The following is a 25025-nucleotide window of genomic DNA, read 5'->3' as shown; positions in this document are numbered from 1 at the left end:
AAACTTTTAGATGTCTGCTCCAGTGAGGGATATTCCTGTCTGAGGCACTCAGGTGGCAAAGTGGGCAGAATCCTAGGTGGAACAGTGTGGTCTCAGGCTCCCTAAAGTCACAAAAAGAATGGGGGTGCCTGAGTGCTGCAGAGTTCCCAAACAGTGGAGTAGGGAAGCCAACTGCAAACAGAGAGCCCAGGAATGGGCTTTCAGCTGTGTTGCCATAAGTCATAAACCTTGGTCGGTCAGGCAACCACTCTCCAAGCAGGGGCCCAACAAGAGACAGAACCGTGGCAAGACTCCTCTCTGTCCCCCAGGGGGAGTGGTGAAGGTGCATGCCACAGGAGTCTGTAAAGTTTGGAGACTCAAAATTGGGTCAGGAGCCTGAGATAAAAATGCTTGGTCACAGGTTGGGTGAACACAGAGTGTAGATGGAAAGCTGGGAGACAAGAGTGATTGACTACTTTTCTGTGAAGACTCACTGAAGAGGTGGTGAGTGCAATATTTCAGATCCCCAGCTGGAGATTGGGAGACCGCCATTTTGATTTTCATCCTCTAAAGTGGTGCAGAAAGCTTTCAGGGAACAAAAGCCACATAGGGTAATCTGAAGGCATTCACAACGAGCCTGGCCTCCTGGCAAGGGCGGTGCGATTCTGACGGGGCAAAGACACCTGATAATCAGCATAACAGAACCCTCCACCAGAAGATCAGCAGGAACATCCTAATACCAAGTGTTTTTTGTTTGTTTGTTTTCATTGAAAAATTTTATTTTTATTATTTAAAATTTTTTATTATGTTTAATTAGCAAACATATAGTACATCAAAAATATTGATGTAGGGTTCAGTGATTCAAGAGTTGGGTATAACACCTAGTGCTCATCACAACACGTGCCTAATATCTATCACCCCGTTACCTGATCCCCCACCTCCCTCCCTTCTGTAACCCTCAGTTTGGTTCCCAGGGTCCACAATCTCTCATGGTTTGTCTCCCTCTCTGATTTCTTTCCATTCAGTATTCCCTCCCTTCCCCTGTGGTCCTCCACGCTATTCCTTATATTCCACATATGATGAAACCATATGATAATTGTCTTTCTCTGCTTGACTTATTTCACTTAACATAATCCCCTTCAGTTCTATCTATGTCGATGCAAATGGTAGGTATTCATCCTTTCTGATGGCTGAGTAATATTCCGTTGTATATATGAACTGCATCTTCTTTATCCATTCGTCTGTTGAAGGGCATCTTGGCTCCTTCCACAGTTTGGCCATCATGGACATTGCTGCTATGAACACTGGGGAGCATGTCCCCTTCTTTTCACTACATCTGTATTTTTGGGGTAAATACCTAGTCGTGCAATTGGTGGGTAGTAGGGTAGCTCTATTTTTAATGTCTAGAGGCATCTCCATACTGTTTTCCAGAATGGCTGTGCCAGCTTACACCACAGTGCAAGAGAGTTCCCCTTTCTCCACATCCTGGCCAACACTTGTTTCCTGTCTTGTTTATTTTTGTGATTCTAACTGGTGTAAGGTGGTATCTCATTGTGGTTTTGGTTTGTATTTCCCTGATGGCTAGAGTTGTTGAACATTTTTTCATGTGTCTGTTAGTCATTTGTATGTCTTCTTTGGAGAAGTGTCTGTTCATGTCTTCTGCCCATTTTTTGACTGGATTATTTGCTTTTTGGGTGTTGAGTTTGAGAAGTTCTTTATAGATCTTGGATGCCAACCCTTTATCTATAGTGTCATTTGCAAATATCTTCTCCCATTCTGTGGGTTGCCTCTTAGTTTTGTTGACTGTTTCCTTTGCTGTGCAAAGGCTTTTTATCTTGATGAAATCCCAATAGTTCATTTTTGTTTTTGTTTCCCTTGCCTTTAGAGACATGTCTTGAAAGAAGTTGCCTTTAGAGACATGTCTTGAAAGAAAGACATGTCTTGAAAGACAATGTTGAAGGGGTTGCTGCCTATGTTCTCCACTAGGATTTTGATGGATTCCTGTCTCACATTGAGGTCTTTCATCCATTTTGAATTTATCTTTGTGTATGGTGTAAGAGAATGGTCTAGTTTCATTCTTCTGCATGTGGCTGTCCAACTTTCCCAATACCATTTGTTGAAGAGATTTTTTTTCCACTGGATATTCATTCCTGATTTGTTGAAGATTAGTTGACCATAGAGTTGAGGGTCCATTTCTGGAGACTCTACTCTGTTCCACTGATCTATGTCTGTTCTTGTGCCAATAACATGCTGCCTTGATCACAGCTTTGTAATATAGCTTTAAGTCAAGCATTGTGATACCCCCAACTTTGGTTTTCTTTTTCAACAATTCCCTGGCAATTCGGGGTTTTTCTGGTTCCATACAAATTATAGGATTGTTTGTTCCAACTCCATGAAAAATGCCAATGGAATTTTGATGGGGATGGCATTGAAAGTGTAGATTGCTCTGGGCAGCATAGATATTTTCACGATGTTTATTCTTCCAATCCATGAGCATGGAATGTTTTTCCATCTCTTTGTGTCTTCCTCAGCTTCTTTCATAAGTGTTCTGTGATTTCTAGAGTATAGATCCTTTCCCTCTTTGGTTAGGTTTATTCCTAGGTACCTTATGGTTTTTGGTGCTATTGTAAATGGGATCGATTTTTTAAAATTTCTGTTTCTTCAGTCTCATTGTTAGTGCATAGAAATGCAACTAATTTCTGTGCATTGATTTTTGTATCCTGCCATGTTGCTGAATTGCTGTATGAGTTCTAGGAATTTGGGGGTGGAGTCTTTTGGGTTTTCCACATAAAGTATCATGTCATCTGCGAAAAGAGAGAGTTTGACTTCTTTTTGCCAATTTGAATGCTTTTATTTCTTTTTGTTCTTTTATTGCTGTTGCTAGGACTTCTAGTACTATGTTGAATGATAGTGGTGAGAGTGGGCATCCCTGTCATGTTCCTGACCTTAAGAGAAAAGCTCTCATTTTTTCCCTATTGAGAATGATATTCACTGTGGGCTTTTCATAGATGGATTTATGATATTAAGGTATGTTCCCTCTATCCCTATACTTTGAGAGTTTTAATCAAGAAAGGATGCTGTATTTTGTCAAATGCTTTTTCTGCATCAATTGAGAGGATCGTATGGTTCTTGTCTTTTCTTTTATTAATGTACTCTATCATGTTGATTGATTTCTGAATGTTGAACCACTCTTGCATCCCAGGAATAAATCCCACTTGGTCGTGCTGAATAATCCTTTCAATGTACTGTTGGATCCTATTAGCTAGTATCTTGGTGAGTATTTTGGCTCCATGTTCATCAGGGATATTGGTTGTAATTCTCCTTTTTGATGGGGTCTTTTTCTTGTTTGGGAATCAAGTTAATGCTGGCCTCATACAACAAGTTTGGAAGTTTTCCTTCCATTTCTATTTTTTGGAACAGCTTCAGTAGAATAGGTAGGATTTCTTCTTTAAATGTTTGGTAGAATTCCCCTGGGAAGCCACCTGGCCCTGGACTCTTGTTTTTTGGGAGATTTCTGATTTCTGCTTCAATTTCCTTTCTGGGTACTTGTCTGTTCAGATGTTCTACCTCTCCCTGTTTCAGTCTTTGTAGCTTATAAGTTTCCAGGAAAGCATCCATTTTTTTTCCAGATTGCATAGCTTTTGGCATATAGCTGATGGTAATAAGTTCTAATAATTGTCTCTATTTCTTGGTACTAGTTGTGATTTCTCCCCTTTCATTCATGATTTTATTAATTTGGGTCCATTCTCTTTTATTTTGGGTAAGTCTGGCCAGATGTTTATTGATCTTATTAATTCTTTCAACAAACCAACTTCTAGTTTCATTGATCTCTTCTACTGTTCTTCCAGTTTCTATTTCATTGATTTCTGCTCTAATCTTTATTATTTCTCTTCTCCTGCTTGGTTTAGGCTTTATTTGCTGTTCTTTCTCCAGATCCTTTAGTTGTAAGGTTAACTTGTGCATTTGGGATATTTCTACCTTTTTGAGAGAGGCATGGTTGGCTATGTACTTCCTTCTAAGGGCCGCCTTTGCAGTATACCCTAGGTTGTGAGCCAATGTGTTTTCATTTTCATTGGTTTGCATGAATTGTTTAAGTTCCTCTTTAATTTCCTGGTTGACCCATCCATTCTTTAGCAGGATGCTTTTTAACCTCCAAGTGTTTGCATTCCTCCCAAATTTTTCCTTGTGGTTGAGTTCCAGTTTCAAAGCATTTTGGTCTGAAAACATGCAGGGAATAACCCCATCTTTTGGTACTGATTTGTGAGCCAGTATATGATCTATTCTGGAGAAAGTTCTGTCTGCATTAGAAAAGAATGAGTATTCTGTTGTTTTAGGGTGGAATGTTCTGTATATATCTACGATGATGTCTCTTACTATTAATGTATTATTATCAATATGATTATTTTTGTTATTAGTTGGCTTATGTAGTTGCTGCTCCCACTGGGGGCATACGTATTTACGATTGTTAGATTGTCTTGTTGGATAGCCCCTTTAAGTATGATATAGTGTCCCCCTACATCTCTTACTACAGTATTTGGTTTAAAATCTAATTAGTCTCTTATGAGAATTGCTACCCCAGCTTTTTTGAATGCCATTACCATGATAAATGGTTCTCCATCCCCTCACTTTCAGTCTGGATGTGTCTTTAGGTTCAAAATGAGTCTCTTGTAGACAGCATATGGATGGGTCCTGCTTTTTTCTCCAATCTGAAACCCTGTGCCATTTCATGGCGCATTTAGGCCATTCACTTTGAGAGTAACTTTTGAAAGATATGAATTTAATGCCATGATATTGCCTGTAAAGTCCCTGTTTCTATAGATTGTCTGTGTTAATTTCTGGTGCATATTACTCTTGGGATCTTTCTTCTTTTATAGAATCCCCCTTAATGTATCTTGCAGGGCTGGCTTGGTGGTCACATATTCTTTCAGTTTCTGCTGGTCCTGGAAACTCTTTTTCTCTCTGTCCATTCTGAATGACAGCCTTGCTGGATAAAGTATTCTTGGCTTCATGTTCTTCTCATTTAGTATCTGAATATGTCTTGCCAGCCCTTTCTGGCTTGCCAGGTCTCTGTGGATAGGTCTGATGTTATTCTGATGTTCCTCCCTCTCTATGCAAGAAATCTCTTCCCCCAGCTGCTCTCAGGATAGGCTTCCTTGGCTCTAAGATTTATAAGCTTCACCATTATATGTCAGGGTGTTGATATATTTTTATTGGTTTTGGAGGGGTCCTCTCTGCCTCTTGGACACGAATGCTTGTTTCCAGATTAGGGAAGTTCTCATCTATGATTTGCTCAGTTACACCTCCAGGCCTCTCTCTCTCCACCCCCTCAGGGATACTAATAATTCTGACATTGGAATGTTCATTGTGTCATTGACCTCTCTAAGTTTATTTCCATGGGCTACTAGTGCCCATCCCTATCTTCCTCAGCTTCTTTCCTTTCTATCAGCTTATCTTCTAGATCTCTAATTTGTTCTTCTGCCTCATTTACCCTGGCTGTTAGAGTATCCAGTTTAGACTGCATCTCATTCATAACATTTTTAACTTCGGCCTGATTAGATCTCATTTCTGCCCTTAGAGTTTCTATATTGTCACTAATGCTTTTCTTCAGCCTAGCTATTGACTTCATGATTGCTATCCTGAAGTCTATCTCTGCCATCATGCTTATGTCTATATCCATTAGTTCTGTGGCAGAGGACATTGCCTCTGGTTATTTTCTTTGTTGGGAGTTCCTCCTCCTCCTCATTCTGTTGAGGGATCATTGAGGGAATGGACAGAGTCCAAAATATCAACCACGCCCCAAGCAAAATGCACCATAGAAAAAATCTGAAGTGGTCGAACGCTACCACAGATATGCCACCAAAGCCAAGATGATCCAAATCAGTAAGACAAAAGAAAAAAGAAAAGAGAGAGAGAGAAAAAAAAAGAGGGGGAGGTGGGGAGAGAGATTATAATCCCTCAGGGTGGACACAGCAGGGTAATCTGCCTATTCCTGCTTGATTTTTGGTCTGTGTGTTAGAAGACACTATATTCCAAAATTGCAAAGAAATCAGAAATTATGTATATATCAAGATAAAATTGAATAGAATGAAAAACGGGCTAGTATGGGGTATAAATCTATAAAAGATATATGTGAAAAAGAAAATAAAAGTTAAGAAGTGACTTAAAAACATAGGTTGGGAAATATGAATTCTTTTGAAATGGGAGCAGGGTTACAAAAAAAAAAAAGAATAAGAAAAGAAACTCAAAAAGAAATGTAAAATTTTAGCCTGAAGTATAAGTGAGTCGTGAGGGAACACCTGGAGCTCCCTGTTATTTTCCCCTGGTGCTGGAGTTTTACAGTCCTGTGGGAAATAAGCTTATCATTCACCTGTTCTTCCAGTCTGTCTTCTGGGGGAGGGGCCTGCTGCTGGGTTTCTTAGGCATCTTTGCCTGGGTGGAGTTGCCCCTCCCCTTGTCACGGGTGTGGGCTTAATGTAATCTGGTTGGCTGCATGGATTTTGTTCCCTGGCATCTTTCCACTTCTCTTTAGAGGGTCAGAGCAAATATGGCAGTGCAGGAATCTCCAGCCCAGAGCCTAAACATTGTGGTAGCCCCCCAACAAGTCCTACAGGCCAATCCATCTCCACCTCTGCACTACCAACCTCCACAGACTCATGAAATTCATGCCCACTGCCCCTCTCCCGCAAGAGTCATGGGGATCCGTGAGCATCTCTGCACTTTGTGACTTTGCAATTTCTAGCAGCCATGGGCTTGCACATGTACCCTCTTCCACAGCTGGGTGCTGCCCCAGCATCCCTTCATGGGCCACACTGCCCCAAGAGCTGTCCCTCTTATGGGCACAAGCTGTTCTGTTTCTCCCCTAGGAAATTAGACAGCCCATACCTTCTAGTCCTTTTCAGCGTGGTCAGGCAGAATGCGGTCTTCCTACTGGCTCAGCTTGTGGTTTATGGTGACTGGAACTGAAAGTCCCCTCTGGGCTCACTGACCATAACCAGTCTCCCCACTCCCCTGCTTGGGCACTCTATCAGTTTAGACTCCCCCATTCTTTCTGAGTCTCCTGGAATCCTGAGACCACAGTGATTCACCTCAAATTCTGCCCTATTTGCCCCCTGTGCCCTTTTCAGAAGGGAGTGCCTCTCACTAGAGCAGATTTCCAAGGGTCCTGGTTTTTTTTGCTCTGGTGCTATATCACTTTCCAGTGGCTGGCTTATGGAGGCTCCCTCCCCTCTCCACTTAACTTCGGATATTTCCCTTGAAGATTCAAGGTTCTGCACCTCCTACCTTGCAAAAAGTAGTCATTTTTCTGCTTGTGGAGATCCAGATAAATCTTACATCTCAGGTTGAATTCATGTGTGCTCAGAATGGTTTGATAGATATCCAGCTAAATTCGAGGCACTGGATGAAACGAGGTCCCCTACTCTGCCGCCATCTTGCCCCCTTCCAGAAAGAAATTCCTGGCAGTGCAGGAATCTCTGGCCCAGAGATTTGAGATCACAGAGAACTGCAAAACTGCAGCATTAGGGGAAAACGGTATATAGAATTCATGTTTTTTTTTCTCTCATGATTCTTTAGTCTTTCAACTTTAATATTTTTTCCTTTTCAACTAATTTCTTATTTATCAACTTTTTAAAAGTATTTTTTAATTTTCATTTTAACAATTACATTCTATCCTTTTATTGTATATAATTTTATTTTTGTATACGTATATCTTTCTTTACAATTTTGGGATATAGTTTCTTCTAACAAGCAGATCAAAATACACCTGGAATCTATTTATTGCTCTGTTCTGTTCACCTGTCTGATTCTATTCTCTCTCTTTTCAGTTTCTGGTCCCTTCTGATTTGTTTAGTCTATACTTCTCTGGGGGTAGTTGTTGCTATTTTAGTATTTTGTTCTCTTGTGCGTGTATTCTTCTCTGGACAGAATGACAAGATAGAAGGAATCATTCCCCCAAAAGAGAACAAGAGGCAGTACTGACTGTCAGGGACTTAATCAGTATAGATGTAAGAAAGATTGTGGAACTAGAGTTCAAAATAATGATTATAAAGATACTAGCTGGGCTTGAAAAAACAGAGAAGACACTAGGAAATCCCTTTCTGGAGAAATAAAAGAACTAAAATCTAATCATGTTGAAATAAAAAGGCTAATAATGAGATGCAATAAAAAATGGAGGCTCGAACTACTAGGATAAATGTTGCAGAAGGGAGAATTAGTGATATAGAAGACAGAATAATGGAGAATAAAGAAACTGAGAAAAAGATAATCAACTACTGGATCATGAGGGGAAGAAATTGAGAGATAAGTGATACCATAAAGCAAAACAGTATTAGAATAATTGGGGTCCCAGAAGAAGAGGAAAGAGAGAGAGGGGCAGAAGGTATATTTGAGCAAATCATAATTGAGAACTTCCTTAATCTGGGGAAGGAAATAGGTATTCAAGTCCAGGAGGTAGAAAGAACCCCTCCCTCTCAAATTCAGTAAAAATGGTCAACACTTCAGCATATAGTGAAGCTCGCAAATTTTAGAGATAAAGAGAAAATTCTGGAAGCTGCTCAGGAAAAGAGGTCCTTAACCTACAAGGGTAGACACATAAGGCTGGCAGCAGACCTATTCATAGAGACCTGGCAGACCAGAAAGGAGTGACATGATATATTCAGGAGCTAAATGAGAAGAACATGCAGCCAAGAATACTTTGTCCAGCAGGGCTGTCATTCAAAAAGGAAGGAGCGATAAGGAGCTTCCAGGACAAACAGAAACTAAAAGAATTTGTGATCACTAAACTAGCCCTGCAAGAAATATTAAAGGGGATCCTTAGTGAAGAGAGAGCCTAAAAGTAACATAGACCAGAAAAGGACAGAGCCACTATACAGAAACAGTGACTGTACAGGTTATACAATGGCACTAAATTCATATCTTTCAATAGTTGCTCTGAATGTAAATGGGCTAGGTGCTCCAATCAAAAGACACAGGTTATCAGATCGGATAAAAAAGCAAGACCTATCCATCTGCTGTCTACAAAAGACTCATTTTAGAATCTTTTAGATCCAGATTGAAAGTGTGGGGGTGGAAAACCATTTATCATGGTAATGGCATTCAAAAAAAGCTGCAGTATCTATCCTTATACCAGACAAACTAGATTTTAAGTCATAGACTGTAATAAGAGATGAAGAACACTATATCATAATTAAAGGGTCTATCCAACAAGAAGATACAACAATTGTAAATATTTATGCCCCTAACATGGGACCAGCCAATTATATAAACCAATTAATAACAAGATTAAAGAAACACATTGATAGTAATACAAGACTTCAGCACCCCACTCACAGCATTGGACGGATCATCTAAGCAGAAGATTAAAAGGAAACAAGGGCTTTGAGTGACACACTGGACCACATGGACTTCAAAGATATGTTCAGAGCTTTCCATCTTAAAGCAACATAATACACATTCTTCTCAAGTGCACATGGAACATTCTCCAGAATAGGTTACATACTGGCTCACAAATCAGGTCTCAACCAGTACCAAAAGATGGGGGTTATTCCCTGAATATTTTCAGACCACAATGCTTTGAAACTTGAATGGAATCACAAGAGGAAATTTGAAAGGAACTCAAATACTTGGAGGTTAAAGAGCATCCTGCTAAAGAATGAATGGGTCAGCCAGGAAACTAAGGAAGAATTAAAAAAACTCATGGAAACAAATGAAAATGAAAACACAATGGTTCAAAACCTTTGGGAGATAAGTGGGATGCCCCCGGGCATCCCTCTGTCCCAGGGTGGGGGGCAGGATGGGGTCCACCAGCCTTGTGGGCTGCCAGTGAAATACCACTACTCTTATTGTTTTTTCACTGTCTCAGTGAGGAAGGTGGGAGGGGGCAAGCCCCAGGGGGTTCTCACTTCTGGCGCCAAGGGTCCAGCTGCAAAAAACAAACAGATAAACAAACAACAACAAAAACCTTAGGGCAGAAGCAAAGGTGGTCCTAAGAGGGAAGTAAATAGCAATACAAGCCTTTCTCAAGAAATAAGAAAGGTCTCAAATACACAACCTAATTTTACAACTAAGGGAGCTGGAGAAAGAACAGCGAATAAAGCCTAAATCCAGCAGGAGAAGAGAATTAATAAACATTAGAACAAAAATCAATGAAATAGAAACCAAAAGAACACTAGAATAGATCAACAAAAGTAGGAGTTGGTTCTTTGAAAGAATTAATAAGGTCAATAAACCCCTGGCCAGACTTTTCAAAAAAGAAAAGAGAGGGGACCCAAATAAATAAAATCATGAATGAAAGAGGAGAAATTACAACCAACACCCAAGAAATACGAATAACTATAAAAACATATTATGAGCAACTATATGCCAACAAATTAGGCAATCTGGAAGAAATGGATGCATTCCTAGAAATTTATAAACTACCAAAACTGAAACAGAAAGAAATAGAAAACATGAACAGACCCATAACTGGCAAAGACATTTAAGAAACAATTAAAAATTTCCCAACAAACAAGAATCCAGGGCCAGATGGCTTCCCAGTCGAATTCTACCAAACATTTTTTTAAAAGATTTTATTTATTTATTTGAGAGAGAGAATGAGATAGAGAGAGCATGAGAGAGGGGAGGGTCAGAGGGAGAAGCAGACTCACTGCCGAGCAGGGAGCCCGATGCGGGACTCGATCCCGGGACTCCAGGATCATGACCTGAGCCGAAGGCAGTCACTTAACCAACTGAGCCACCCAGGTGCCCTCTACCAAACATTTATAGAAGAATTAATACCTATTCCTCTGAAACTGCTTCACAAAATAGAAATGGAAGGAAAACTTACAAACTCATTCTATGAGGCCAGCATTACCTTGATCCTAAAACCAGACAGAGACCCCACTAAAAAGGAAAATTACAGTCCAATATCCCTGATGAACATGGAAGCAAAAATTCTCACCAAGATACTAGCTAATAGGATCCAACAGTCCATTAAAAGGATCACTCACCATGACCAAGTGGGATTTATTCCTGGGCTGCAGGGGTGGTTCAACATCCACAAATCAATCAATGTGATTCACTATAGTAGTGAAAGAAAGGACAAGAACCGATCCTCTCAATTGATGCAGAAAAATCATTTGGCAAAATACAGCATTCTTTCTTGATTAAAACTCTCCGCAGTGTAAGGATAGAGGGAACATACCTCAATATCATCAAAGCCATCTACAAAAAGCCCACAGAGAATATCATCCTCAACAGGGAAAAACTGAGAGCGTTTCCCTTAAGGTCAGGAACATGACAGAGATGCTGGTATTATGCTAAGCAAAATAAGTCCGAGAAAGACTATTATCATATGATCTCACTGACACGTGGAATTTAAGAAGAAAACAGAGGATCATAGAGGAAGAGAGGAAAAATAAAACCAGATGAAATCAGAGAGGGGGATAAACCCTAAGAGACTCTTAATCATAGGAAAGAAACCAAAGGTTTTGCTGGAGGGGAGGAGGTGTGGAGGGATGGGGTAACTGGGTGATGGGCATTAAGGAAGGCACCTGATGTAATGAGCACTGGGTGTTATATACAACTGATGCATCACTGAACTCTACCTTGAAAGTAATACAGTATTTGTTAATTGAATTTATTTTTTAATTTAAATTCAATTAGCTAACATAGAGTACATCATTAGTTTCAGATGTAGTGTTCAATAATTTATCAGTTGAATTATTGAACTTTAATTTTTTTTATTATGTTCAGTTATCCACTGTATAGTAAGTACATCATTAGCTTTTGATGTAGTGTTCAGCAGTTCATCAGTTATGCATGACACCCAGTGTTCATCACAACATGTGCCCTCCTTAATACCCATCACCCTGTTATCTCCTTCCCCCACTTCCTCCCCTCCAAAGCCCTTGGTTTGTTTCCTGGGGTCCATAGTCTCTCATGGTTCATCTCCCTCTCTGATTTCTCCCCCTTCAGATTTCCCTCCTTCTTCTGTGGTCCTCCGTGCTATTGCTTATGCAAATTCAATTTAAATAAAAAAGAAATGTAACAGATTTCTGCACTTTGATTTCCTATCCTGCCACTTTGCTGAATTCCTCTGTGAGTTCTAGCAATTTTTTGGTGGAGTCTTTTGGTTTTTCCAGAGAGGATGTCATTTCATCTGCAAATCGTGAAAAGTTTACTTCTTCGTTGTCGATTTAGATGCCTTTCATTTATTTTTGTTGTCTGATGGCTGAGGCTAAGAATTCCAGTACTGAGTTAAATGGTAATTTGTAGAGTGGATATTCTTGTCTTCATCCTGACTATAGGGGAAAGGCTCTCATTTTTTCCCAATTGAGGATAATATTAGCTGTGGCTCTTTCATATATGGACATTATGATGTCGAAGTGTGTTCCCTCTATTCCTACTTTGTGGAGTATTTTTATCAGGAAAGGGTGCTGTGTTTTGTCAAATGCTTTTTCTGCATCTTTTGAGAAGATCATATCGTTCTTATCCTTTCTTATTAATGTGGTGTATCATGTTGACTGATCTGTGGATGTTGAACCATCCCCGCAGCCCAGGAATAAATCCCACTTGGTCATGGTGAATAATCCTTTTAATGCACTGTTGAAGCCTATTAGCTAGTATCTTGGTGAGAATTTTTGCTTCCATGTTCATCAGGGATATTGGACTGTAATTTTCCTTTTTAGTGGGGTCTTTGTCTGATTTTAGGATCAAGGTAATGCTGGCCTCATAGAATGAGTTTGTAAGGTTTCCTTCCACTTCTAGTTTTGTGATGTATTTTCAGAAGAATATGTATTAATTCTTTTAAATACTTGGTACTTGGAAACAAATGAAAATGAGAACACAATGGTTCAAAACCTTTGGGAGATAAGTGTGTTCTCATGTTTGTTGGGAGATTTTTGATTATTGCCTCAATTTCTTTCCTGTCTATGGGTATGTTCAGATTTCCTATTTCTTCCTGCTCTAGTTTTGGTAGTAATTTATGCATGTCTTCCAGATTGCCTAATTTGTTGACAGATAATTTTTCATAGTATTCTTTTATAATTGTTTTTCTGTGGTGTTGGTTGTGATCTCTTCTCTTTCATTCCTGATTTTATCTGTTTGTGTCCTTTCCCTTTCTTTTTGAATGTCTGACTAGGTGTTTATCAATTTTGTTAATTATTTTGAAAAACCAGCTCTCAGTTTTTTAATTCCATTCTACTGTTTTGTTTCTGTGTCATATATTTCGGCTGCAGTCTTATTATTTCCCTTATTCTGCTGGCTTTAGGCTTTATTTCCTATTCCATTTCTAGCTCCTTTAGGTTTAAGTTTATGTTTTGTGCTTGAGACTTTTGCTTTTCCAGGTAGGTCTGTATTGCAATGTACTTCCCTCTTAGAACTCCCTTTGCTGCATCCTCACAGTTTTGGGCTCTTGTGGTTTCATTTTCATTTGTTTCCATGTATTTTTTAAATCCTTCTTTAATTTTTGGTTAACGCATTCATTCTTTTTTTTAAGATTTCATTTCTTTATTTGAGAGTGAGAGAGAGCACAAGTGAGGTGTGGGACATGGGAAGAGGGTCAAGCAGACTCCCTGCTGAGGGGGAGCTCGATGTGTGGCTTGATCCCAGGACCCCAAGATCATGACCTGGGCTGAAGTCAGACGCATAACCCACTGAGCCACCCAGGCACCACAACCCATTTATTCTTTGGTAGGATGTTCTTTAACCTCCATGTATTTGAGATCTTTCCAAATTTTTCTTGTGGTTGACTTCCAGTTTCATATTATTTTGGTCTGAAAATATGCATGATATCTCAATCTCTTTGTACTTGTTGAGGGCTGATTTGTGACCCAGGATGTGATCTATTCTGTAGAATATTCCATGTGCACTCAAGAAGAATATGTAGTCTGCTGCTTTAGGATGAAATGTTCTGTATATATCTGTTAGGTCCATCTGGTCCAGTATGTCATTCAAAGTCCTTGTTCCCTTGTTGATCTTCTGCCTAGACAATCTGTTCATTGCTGTAAGTGGGATGTTAAAGTCCCCTACTGTTTGTGTTATTATCAATGAGTCTCTTTATATCTTTTATTAATTGATGTATACATTTGGGTGCTCCCAATTTGGGGGCATAAATATTTACCATTGCAAGATCCTCTTGATGGATAGACCCCTTAATTATGATATAATGCCCTTATTCATCTCTTGTTACAGTCTTTGTTTTAAAATCTAGTTTGTCATAAAGAAGTATGGCTACTCCAGCTTTCTTCTGATGTCCATTAGCATGATAGATGGTCTCCATTCTCTCACTTTCAATCTGCTGGTGTCTTTAGGTCTAAAATGAGTCTCTTACAGGCAACATATAAATGAATCTTGTTTTTTTTTTTTTTTAATCCATTCTGATATCCTATGTCTTTTGATTGGCACATTTGGTTCATTTACATTTTGAGCGATTATTGAAAGGTAAGAATTTAGTGTCATGGTGCTACCTGTAGAGTTTGTGTTTCTCATAATGTTCTGTGGTCTTTTCTAGTCTTTGTTGCTTTTGATCTTTTTTCTCCACTCAAAGAGTTCCCCTTAAAGTTTAGTTTTTGTTTGTCTGAAAAACTCTTTATCTCTCCTTCATTCTGAATGACAGTCTGCTGGATAAAGAATTCCTGGCTGCCTATTTTTCCCCACTCAGCTTGTTGAGTATATCCTTTCTTCTCGCCTGCCAACTTTCTGTGGACAAACCTGCTGTGAATCTGATCTGTCTTCTCTTGTAGGTTAAGGACTTTTTTTTCTCTTGCTGCTTTCAGGATTCTTTCCTTGTCTGTGTATTTTGTGAATTTGACTATGATATGTATTGGCAATGTTGGCCTTTGTTGAATTTAACGGGAGTTCTCTGTGCTTCTTGGGTTTTGACGTCTGCATCGTTCCCCATATTAGGGAAGTTTTCATCTATAATTTGTTCAAATAAACCTTCTGCCCCCTTTTCTCTCTCTTCATTTTCTGGGACTCCTATGATACAAATGTTATTGCATTTTAATAAGTCTCTGATTTCCCTAAGTCTACCTTCGTGATCCATTACCTTTCTTTCCCTCTTCTTTTCAGCTTCATTATTTTATAATTTTATCTTCTATATAATGGAATTGTTCCTTTACTTGTCCATCCTTGTTTTTATGATCTGCATACAAATGAGATTTGTATCTCATTTAGAGTATTTTTAATTTTAGTCTTACTAGATTTTAATTCATTTATCTCTGCATTAAGGGATTCTTTTGTTTCTTCTATGATTTTTTTCAAGCCCAGCTAGTATCCTTATAATTGTTTTAAATTCTAGCTCAGACATCTTTTTATATATATATATATATCTGTTTTGATTAAATCCCTGGTCATTCGTTCTATATCCTGTTCTTTCTTTTGGGGTGAATTCCTCTGCCTTGTCATTTTTTTTCTGGAAACAAAACAAAACAAAACAAACTAGATCCTGGTTGTGTTTTGGTCTGCTTGTTAAAAGAAGCTAGATCAAAAGAAGAAGAAGCAGCAGAAGCAGCAGCAGCAGCTAGATCCCCAAAAAATAGAAAATAAAAAAAGAAAGATAATATATAAACAATATATAAAAATAAAAAACAAAAAGGAATAAAAAATAAAAAATAATAAAAAATAGAAATAAAAAGGAAGCTAGATCCTATTTCCCCTAGAGATGAGGTTTGCAGCCCTTGATGATCAGTAGACTTTGGTGTGAGTTGTTTCTACTTGTCTTATGGGGAAGGGGCCTCATGCTGATTCTCAGGTAGACTTGCCCAAGTGGAGATGTGCCTGCAGGGTGTGGGGGGTGGAGCTTGGTGTAGGCTGCTCCAACCTCTACTAGGTGGAGTTTTGCTCCCTTAAGACTTTTAGCACTGATGAGTGGGTGAAAATAGTGGCACCATGCTCTCTAGCCCTGGAGCTGAGAGTTCACACCCACCACTCTTCAGGAAGCCTTCACAGAAGTGCAAACAATCACCCGTCTTGTCCTTGGCTTTCTTCAGATCCCTGCCTTCACCCTGCCTGTGTCTGAGTTGTTTTATCTCAGGTGTAAGCCTTGGTTTCAAAACTCTAAATTTTAGGGACTTCTGTGGTGCAGACCCATGCTGGTCTTCTGGGTCAGGGTCTCATGGCTCTTTAGCCATTTGCTGGTCCATCCCAAGAAAGTGGTCATGTTACTGCACAGAAGTTTAAAGTTTATGGCAAGGAGAAGAGAGCTGGCATCCAGTCTCACTGCCTTCAGTGATTCCCTGCTCCTATGCCTGGGAACAGTGTAGCATGTTGGCACCACCCATTCTTCCTGCAACCCAGGGCATTCTCAGATGCTGTCCATTCCTGGGTCTCTTCCCTCCTTCCCTACTGCAGCACCTTTAAGTCAGTCATGGCTTGATGGTGGCTGACTTCTAAAACTTTAGATTTTATGCTCTGTTTCTTATACTACCATGTGGAGTCTCTGTAAGCAGGGCTCCCTCCCCTCCACCTCCACTCTACACCTCCTACTTCCAGAAGGTGCTTGCTTTTCTACTTGTAGACTTGCAGTTTTGTTCTTTCAGACCTCTGATTTCTTGGGTGTTCAGACTGTTTTGATAATTATCTAGCTGTGTCCAAGGGATGAGGCAAGCTTAGGTTCCACCTACTCCTCTGTCATCTTAACTCCTTCTCAAATCATATTTGAAAAGGTAAACCCTGTAGTTAGATTTAAATTTCAATTCTACCTTCTGTATTTAAAAGTGATAGCATGCTTAGAACAAACTATTCTAAAATTTGTATGGAACCACAAAAGACCCCAAATAGTCAAAATAATGTTGAAAAGAAATGCAAAGCTGGAGGCATCACATTTCCAGACTTCAAGCTATATTACAAAACTGTAATCATCAAGACATGATGGTGCTGGCACATAAACAAACATATAGATCAATGGAACAGAATATAGAACCCAGAAAAGTACTCTCAACTGTATGGTCAACTAACCTTTGACAAAGCAGGAAAGAATATCTAATAGAAAAAAAGACAATCTTTCAACAAATGGTGTTGGGAAAATTGGAGAGCTACATGCAGGAGAATGAAACTGGACCACTTACACCATACACAAAAATAAATTCAGGAGTGCCTGTGTGGCTCAGTCTGAGCCTTTGGCTCAGGTCATGATCCCAGAGTCTTGGGATTGAGCCCTGCATCGAGCTCCTGACTCAGCGGGGAGTCTGCCTCTCCCTCTCCTACTCCCCCTGCTTGTGCTCTGTCTCTCTCTTTTTATGTCAAATAAGTAAATAAGATCTTTTTAAAAATTCAAAATGGATGAAAGACCTAAATGTGACACAGGAATCCATCAAAATCCTAGAGGAGAACACAAGTAGCAACCTCTTTCACCTCGTCCCCAGGAACTTCTTCCTAGACATGTCTCCAAAGGCAAAGGAAACAAAAGCAAAAATAAACTTTTGGGACTTCATCAGGATAAAAACCTGCACAGCAAAGGAAACAACAAAACTAAAAGGCAACCTATGCAAATGACATATCAGATAAAGGGCTAGTATCAAAAATCTATAAAGAACTTATCAAATGCAACAGCCAAAAACCTAATAATCCAGTCATGAAATGGGCAGAGGACATGAACAGACATTTCTCCAGAGAAGATATACAAATGTCCAACAGGCACATGAAAAAATACTGAACATCACTCGGCATCAGGGAAATACAAATCAAAACCACAATGAGATACCGCCTCACACTACTCAGAATGGATAAAATTAACAAGTCAGGAAACAACAGATGTGACTCTTAACTATATGGAATGAACTGAGGGTTGCTGGAGGGGAGGTGGATGGGTAATGGGGCAATTTGGTGATAGGCATTAAGGAGGGCACTTGATATAATGAGCGCTGAGTGTTACATGCAACTGATGAATCACTGAATTCTCTCCCTGAAACTAATAATACATTATATGTTAACTAACTTGAATTTAAACAAAACAAAACAAAGCAAAAAAAAAAAAAACCCCATATCATCCTACCACAAATATGAGTCAAGAATTCATAAGATAAAAGGATGTAAAGTATGACACCATATATTTAAAATGTGGTGAGGGGGAATAGAAATTTAGTTCTTTTAAGATGGGTTCAAACTTAAATGACCATCCACTTAATATAAGCTGCTATACACATAAGATATTATATATAAAACTAATGGTAAAAAAATAAAAAATCTAAAATAGATAGTAAAAAGAAAAAGAAATAGAAGAATAACACTAGAGAAAAACATTAAACCACAAGGGAAGAATGCAAGAGAAGGAGGAAGGATGATAGAACTATAAAAACAACTGTAAAACAATAACTGGCAATAAGTACTGATTATCATTAATCACTCTAAAGGCAAATGTTTTAAATAATCCAAAGACAGAATTACTGGACGTATAAAAAAGCAAGACCAGATGAATGGATAAAGAAGATGTGTGGTCCATATATACAATGGAATATTACTCAGCCATCAGAAAGGATGAATACCCAACTTTTACATCAACATGGATGGGACTGGAGGAGATTATGCTAAGTGAAATAAGTCAAGCAGAGAAAGTCAATTATCATATGGTTTCACTTATTTGTAGAACATAAGGAATAGCATGGAGGACATTAGGAGAAGGAAGGGAAACATGGGGGGGGGGCGGAAATCGGAGGGAGAGACGAACCATGAGAGACCATGGACACTGAGAAACAAACTGAGGGTTTTAGAGGGAAGGGGGTGGGGGGATGGGTTAGCCAGGTGATGAGTATTAAGGAGGGCATTTACTGCATGGAGCACTGGGTGTTATACGAAAACAATGAATCATGGATCACTACGTCAAAAACTAATGATGTATGGTGACTAACATAACATAATAAAATTAAATTAAATTAAAAAAATAATAAAATGGTTAAAATGGCAAAAAAAAAAAGCAAGACCCATATGTTGTCTATAAGAGATTCACTTCAGACCTAAAGACACACACAGATTAAAAGTGAAGGTATAAAAAAACATTTAAGTTGTAAATGGAGGGGCGCCTGGGTGGCTCAGTCGTTAGGTGTCTGCCTTCAGCTCAGGTCATGATCCCAGGGTCCTGGGACCAAGCCCTGCATCATCAGGCTCCCTCTTCCATGGGAAGCCTGCTTCTCCCTCTCACATCCCCCTGCTTGTGTTTCCTCTCTCACTGTGTCTCTCTCTGTCAAATAAATAAATAAAATCTTAAAAAAAAAAAAGATGTAAATGGAAACAAAAAAAAACTGGAATATAAGAAGCAAAATAGGGAAAACAGTATGTAAATTTCTCAGGAAGTTAAAAATAGAGCTATCCTATGATCGAGTAGTTGCACTATTTGGTATTTACCCCCAAATTAAAAAAAAAACAACCCTAATTCAAAGGGATACATGCACCTGTATGTTTATAGCAGCATCATTTACAATAGCCAAATTATGGAAGCAGCTCACATGTCCATCAATAGATGAATGGATAAAGAAGATGTGGTTCATAAAGACAATGGAATATTATTCAGCCATAAAGAATGAAATCTTGCTATTTGCCATGACATGGATAGAGCTAGAGAGTATAATGCCGAGGGAAGTAAGTTAGCCAGAAAAAGACAAATACCATACGATTTCACTCATATGTGGAATTTAAGAAACAAGACAAATGAGTAAAGGAAAAAGAAAGAAGGAGAGAGAGAGAAGCCAAGAAACAGATTCTTAACTATTTGATAACAAACTGATGGTTATCAGAGGGGAGATGGGTTGGGGGATGGGTTAAATAGGTGATGGGGATTAGGGAGTGCATTGTGATGAGCACCAAGTGTTGTATGGAAGTGTTGAATCACTACATTGTACACCTGAAATTAATATTACACTATATGTTAACTAACTGAAACTTAAATAAAAACTTTAAAAAAGAGTAAAACTATTTAAAAAATCCACAGGATCTTATACAATTCCTATCTTCCCTGAGCCAGTTAACTTATATATACTATGGGATCACTGATATGACTTGAGGCTTCTTGAAAAACTTCTTGCAAAGTTCCTGATACACGGTGTCTAGATATAACAAATAAGTACTAATTCTGTTTCTTCCATTTTCTTTTGTTATTTTTCATACACCATTTATTTTAAGATTTCACAACCTAGTTTTCTGAATTGAAAAGCTGAGTAATGTAAGATTTTTATTTATTCTTCTGTGTTATATTTTCTTTAGATTTTGTCTTAAAGATTTTGACCTCTCTAATTTTACCTCTAGGGATTCATAGGGAATTTTTTTAAACCAAAATTAATTAATAAATTAAATACTGTTAATTATTAAATATTTAACATGATGCTTAATAATTTTTATCTTTTGACATTTCTTGTATATCAACCCTTCTCTTCAATCTATGTAACTTCTGACAGATCATGAATTTATCTTCCATATTTCTGCTGTCTTTACATCCTGCTCAAAACCCTATTTTACCTATGATTATTCTTATCACCTTCCCCAATCTCCCTTGGGTTGCACATTAATTTTCAGATCCCTCTGACTCTCACCTCCCAGAGTGACCCTTTAATTTTATTTAGAATTCATTGAGATGTATAGAATATATTTATTAGTATACTCTAATTGTATACCCATTAACTAATTATTATAGTTTTTTTTCTTTCTTTTTTTAAAAGATTTTATTTATTTGACAGAGAGAGACACAGTGAGAGAGGGAACATAAGCAGGGAGAGTGGGAGAGGGAGAAGCAGGCTTCCCACTGAGCGGGGAGCCCGATGCGGGGCTCAATCCCAGGATCCTGGGATCATGACCTGAGCCAAAGGCAGATGCTTAACGACTGAGCCACCCAGGCACCCCTATAGTTTTTTCTTAATACTTTCCATTTTAACTTGTATACTGGAGTTAAAAGTGGTTTACATATTATTTCCTCAACATATTTGTATTTCAGGGTAAAGATAATGTGAAAAAATTTGTATCTAGTAAAAATATTTTTTATTTGTATTCCCCACAGCAGACCCCCTTGCTTTAAGGCTCTACTCAGTAGATAGTTTTCAGTTGTGTGCATGGCCTGATGATAATGTTTGCAAAAACTAATTTGCACATATTTACTACTAAGTCTTAAAATCTGAGACAGGGTAGATGCCTTGTTTGAATAAACTTATGATATTCTTCTCTCTATCGATTCCCATAACAGAAATAAGTAACAAAAAAAAATAATAAAAATCTAATTTGTTTTTCTCCCTAGGAAAAAAAGAAAGAAAGAAAGAACAGAGTAGGCCATATTGTTATAAGGGAACATAATTAAAGTTGTTCTTACTTTTAGGGACAATTACCTTTTGCTGTAGTAGGGAGTATGGATGAAGTGAAAGTTGGAAAAAGAATGGTCAGAGGCCGTCAGTACCCTTGGGGAGTTTTACAAGGTAAATGTGATGAAAGTGAGCAGGCTTGCTCTGGAAAGTGTGTGTGTGTGTGTGTGGTGTGTGTGTGTGTGTGTAGTCTCATAGTCTTAAAATATTTTAACTTGAGTCAATATTGGTAATTGTTGCTAAAGAGTAAATTAAGGGTTACTAATGAAGAGCATAAATTATTTTCCATTTAAGCGAATTCTTACTTTGACTATAATTCATTCTCATAAGAGTTTGCTAAGTGGTGCTTTAGACAAAAATGCAGAGATATGGTAGAACCTCCTCATTTACCCCAATCTGACATATGCATAGTATCTCTATATGCATAAATGATTACATTCAGAATGTTGGAAAGTGCTTTGAACAAAAGAACTTTGAGCAACATTAAAGCATAAATGCCAGTGTTAAAACCTGTTACATAAATTAATTACTACTTAATTTATAAGGCATTTTTAAGTGGTCACTAGACAAAAAGAAATGGTAAACTATTTTTAAAATAAAAAAATGTAATTTGCCTTTGGAAAAATTATGCTTAAATATTTTATTAGTTATCTAACGTGATGAGTTGAAATACTCTAACAGGCAGTCATTTATTCTCTGGTTTATATAGTTGTAATACAAATTACTGGGGATTGGATTATTTCCACTTGTACTAGTTTCCAAAATGTTGTTTTATTAATTGATATATTAAAAATTAAATTTATGAAACACACTTAAAATGATATATTTTAATGAATATTAAATTTGGTTACAATATCATGCACAATAAAATATATATATAGTGCTCAGTAGTCTGGATATGACAAACACAGGAGAGAGCCATGTAAATTTATTGATTGATTTTAAATATTAACTAATTTGTTTTCATAAATATGGGGTATAAATAGTATTTGAGAACTAAAACATGCATAATTTTAATGCCTTCATGGTAGCAGGATTAATGAAATTATTTACTTTAGTGAAATTATATTACATTCTTTGTTAGTGCTCTGTGAAATACCTTGGGGGCAGTTTGCAAAATACTAACAATTATTAACAAAAAATTATGCCATACACTAATATAACATGTTAATTCGCTGTTTCCTATTTTTTTGGCCAATAAATTAAAGCAAATTTCCTGATCCAAAAATAAACTCTGTCTATAATAGATATGTACCATATAATCATAGTTACAGTTACAAAGAATTATATCTATTAATTATAGCAATCTCTTAGCTGTTATTTTAAATGTGTTTTTCATGCATACGTTCACTCAGGAATACTTATTGGGTGCCAAGGATGGATAATGAGTGTTGTCGCTTTCTTATTTTTCTGCCTAGTGGAAAATGAAAATCACTGTGATTTTGTCAAGCTCCGGGATATGCTTCTTTGTATAAATATGGAAGACCTGAAAGAACAAACCCACGTTCAGCACTATGAACGTTATAGGTGCTACAAACTGAAGAAAATGGGCTTTACTGATGTCAGCCCAGACAACAAGCCACTTAGGTGAGTGGAGGAGATCTTGTCAGAACAAGCTAACGGGTGAATTAGAAATCCCTTACAACCATGAGATTCAATCATTTGCGAATGAGAATAACTGTACATTTCACATTCTGGGTCATCCTGAATTGTATGTTTTTTAATCATTAGACTTAGATGGATAGAGTTATTAGCAGCAATGTAATTCAAGGGCCCATTTATATACTGAAATATGAGTATTCAATATGTGTATATGCTGAAATGTGTATCTAAAAGAAAAATATTATTTTGTTTTTATTTTTGTATTTTATATGGAATAGATGTTCATGGAGGAGATTTTCAAATATTGGCAAAGATTGATAAAGGCTGGCAAAGGATATTGAGAAGGATGGCAAAGGACATTGAATGTTGGATGAAGGAAAGAGGAATAGCAACAGTAACACTGTGGAAGTCAAGTGAAAATAGTTTGAGAGCAGGTGTATTTAGATATATTTAAGAGGAATAGGATTTGTACTGCAAAGGATGACAGTGTAGTATGATCCAGGTATATCGATTTTTTAGGTACTTTGAAGACAACCAAAATTGAAACTGGCTATCTTAACTGAATTAAATTTTGAAAGATGCCTGACTTAATTTTTATAGTTTTATTTGGGAGAAGAGATGGACTTTTTAATAAAGATGTTGTGGAAACCAGATTTTTTTCACTCTCAAAGTCAATTTAAAAAAACGAAGTATAGTTGATACCCAATATTACATTACTCTCAGGTGTACACATAATTATTTGATAACTTTATACATTATGCTATGCTCACTACAAGTGTAGCTACCATTTGTCACCATAGAACACTATTATAATACCACTGACTATATTTCCTATGCTGTACCTTTCATCCCCATGACTTATTTATACCATAACCAGAAGCCTGTACCTCCCGCTCCCTTTCACCCATTTTGCCAATCTCCCATTACCTTTCCCTTTGGCAATCACCAATTTGTTCTCTGTATTTATTCTTCTGTTTCTCCTTTTCTTGTTTGTTTGTTTATTCATTTGCTTTGTTTTTTAGATTCCACATATAAATGAAATTATATGGTATTTTTCTTTCTATGTCTGACAGTTCCCTTAGCATAGTACTCCCTAGGTCCATTCATGTCACAAATAGCAAGATTCTTTTTTTAAGGTTGAGTAATATTCTTTACACACACACACACACACACACACACCCCACATCTTATTTATCCATTCATCTATTGATGGAAACTTAAGTTGCCTCCATATATTGGCTATGGTAAATAATGCTGAAATAAACATAAAGATTCATATATTTTTTTCAAATTAGTGATTTCATTTTCTTTGGGTAAATAATCAGTAGTGGAATTACTAGAACCTATGATATTTCTATTTTTATTTTTTTAAGGAACCTCCATACTTTTTTCTACAGTGGCTGCACCAATTTACTTTCCAGCCAACAGTGCATGAGGGTTCCTCTTTGCCACATCCTCACCAACATTTTTTTATTTTTGTCTTCTTGATTCTAGCAATTCTGACAGGTGTAAGATAATATCTCATTGTGGTTTGATTTGCATTTCCCTGATGATAGTAATGTTGAGCATTTTTTCATGTGTTTTTTGGCCATCTGTATATTTTCATTGGAAAAATCTCTATTCATGTTCTCTGCCCATTTTTTATCAGTTTTTTCTTTTAGTGTGGAGTCATATAAGTTCTTATATCTGATAAAAGGTTAATAACCAAAATATATAAAGAACATTTGCAAATGTTTTTCTTTAAAGATTTTATTTATTTATTTGACAGAGAGTGAGAGAGATCACAAGCAGGGGGAGAGGCAGAGGGAGAGGGAGAAGCAGGCTCCCAGCTGAGCAGGGAGCCCGATGTGGGGCTCGATCCCAGGACCCTGGGATCATGACCTGAGCCGAAGGCAGACACTTAACCATCTGAGCCACCCAGGTTCCCCTGCAAATGTTTTTTTTTTTTCCCATTCAGTAGGTTACCTTTCCATTTTGTTGATGGTTTCCTCCACTGTACAAAAGCCTTTTATTTTGGAGTAGTCACAATAATTTATGTTTGCTTTTGTTTCTTTTGCCTCAGGAGACATAGCTAGAAAAATGTTGGTAGAAAAATGTTGACCAATGTCCAGGAGATTGCTGCTTATGTTTTCTTCTGGGAGTTTTATGGTTTCAGGTTTCACATTTTGGTATTTAATTAACTTTGAGGTT

General features: G+C 37.7%; 1 protein-coding gene across 1 annotated transcript in view; it reads left to right on the top strand.

Moving 5' to 3' along the window:
• SEPTIN14 (septin 14) overlaps positions 1 to 25025 on the top strand; it is a 76288-nt gene that overhangs the window by 39890 nt on the left and 11373 nt on the right. The window contains exons 6-7 of the mRNA XM_028110125.2: positions 21251 to 21347; positions 22652 to 22820. Of these exons, the coding sequence (XP_027965926.2) occupies positions 21251 to 21347; positions 22652 to 22820 (266 nt within the window). The remainder of the gene's footprint in view (positions 1 to 21250; positions 21348 to 22651; positions 22821 to 25025) is intronic.

Source organism: Eumetopias jubatus, unplaced genomic scaffold, assembly GCF_037043125.1.
Source record: "Eumetopias jubatus isolate StellerSeaLion01/CBP00866 unplaced genomic scaffold, mEumJub1_p1.0 scaffold_12, whole genome shotgun sequence".
NCBI lineage: Eukaryota > Metazoa > Chordata > Mammalia > Carnivora > Otariidae > Eumetopias > Eumetopias jubatus.
This window is presented reverse-complemented; position numbering and strand designations above follow the sequence as displayed.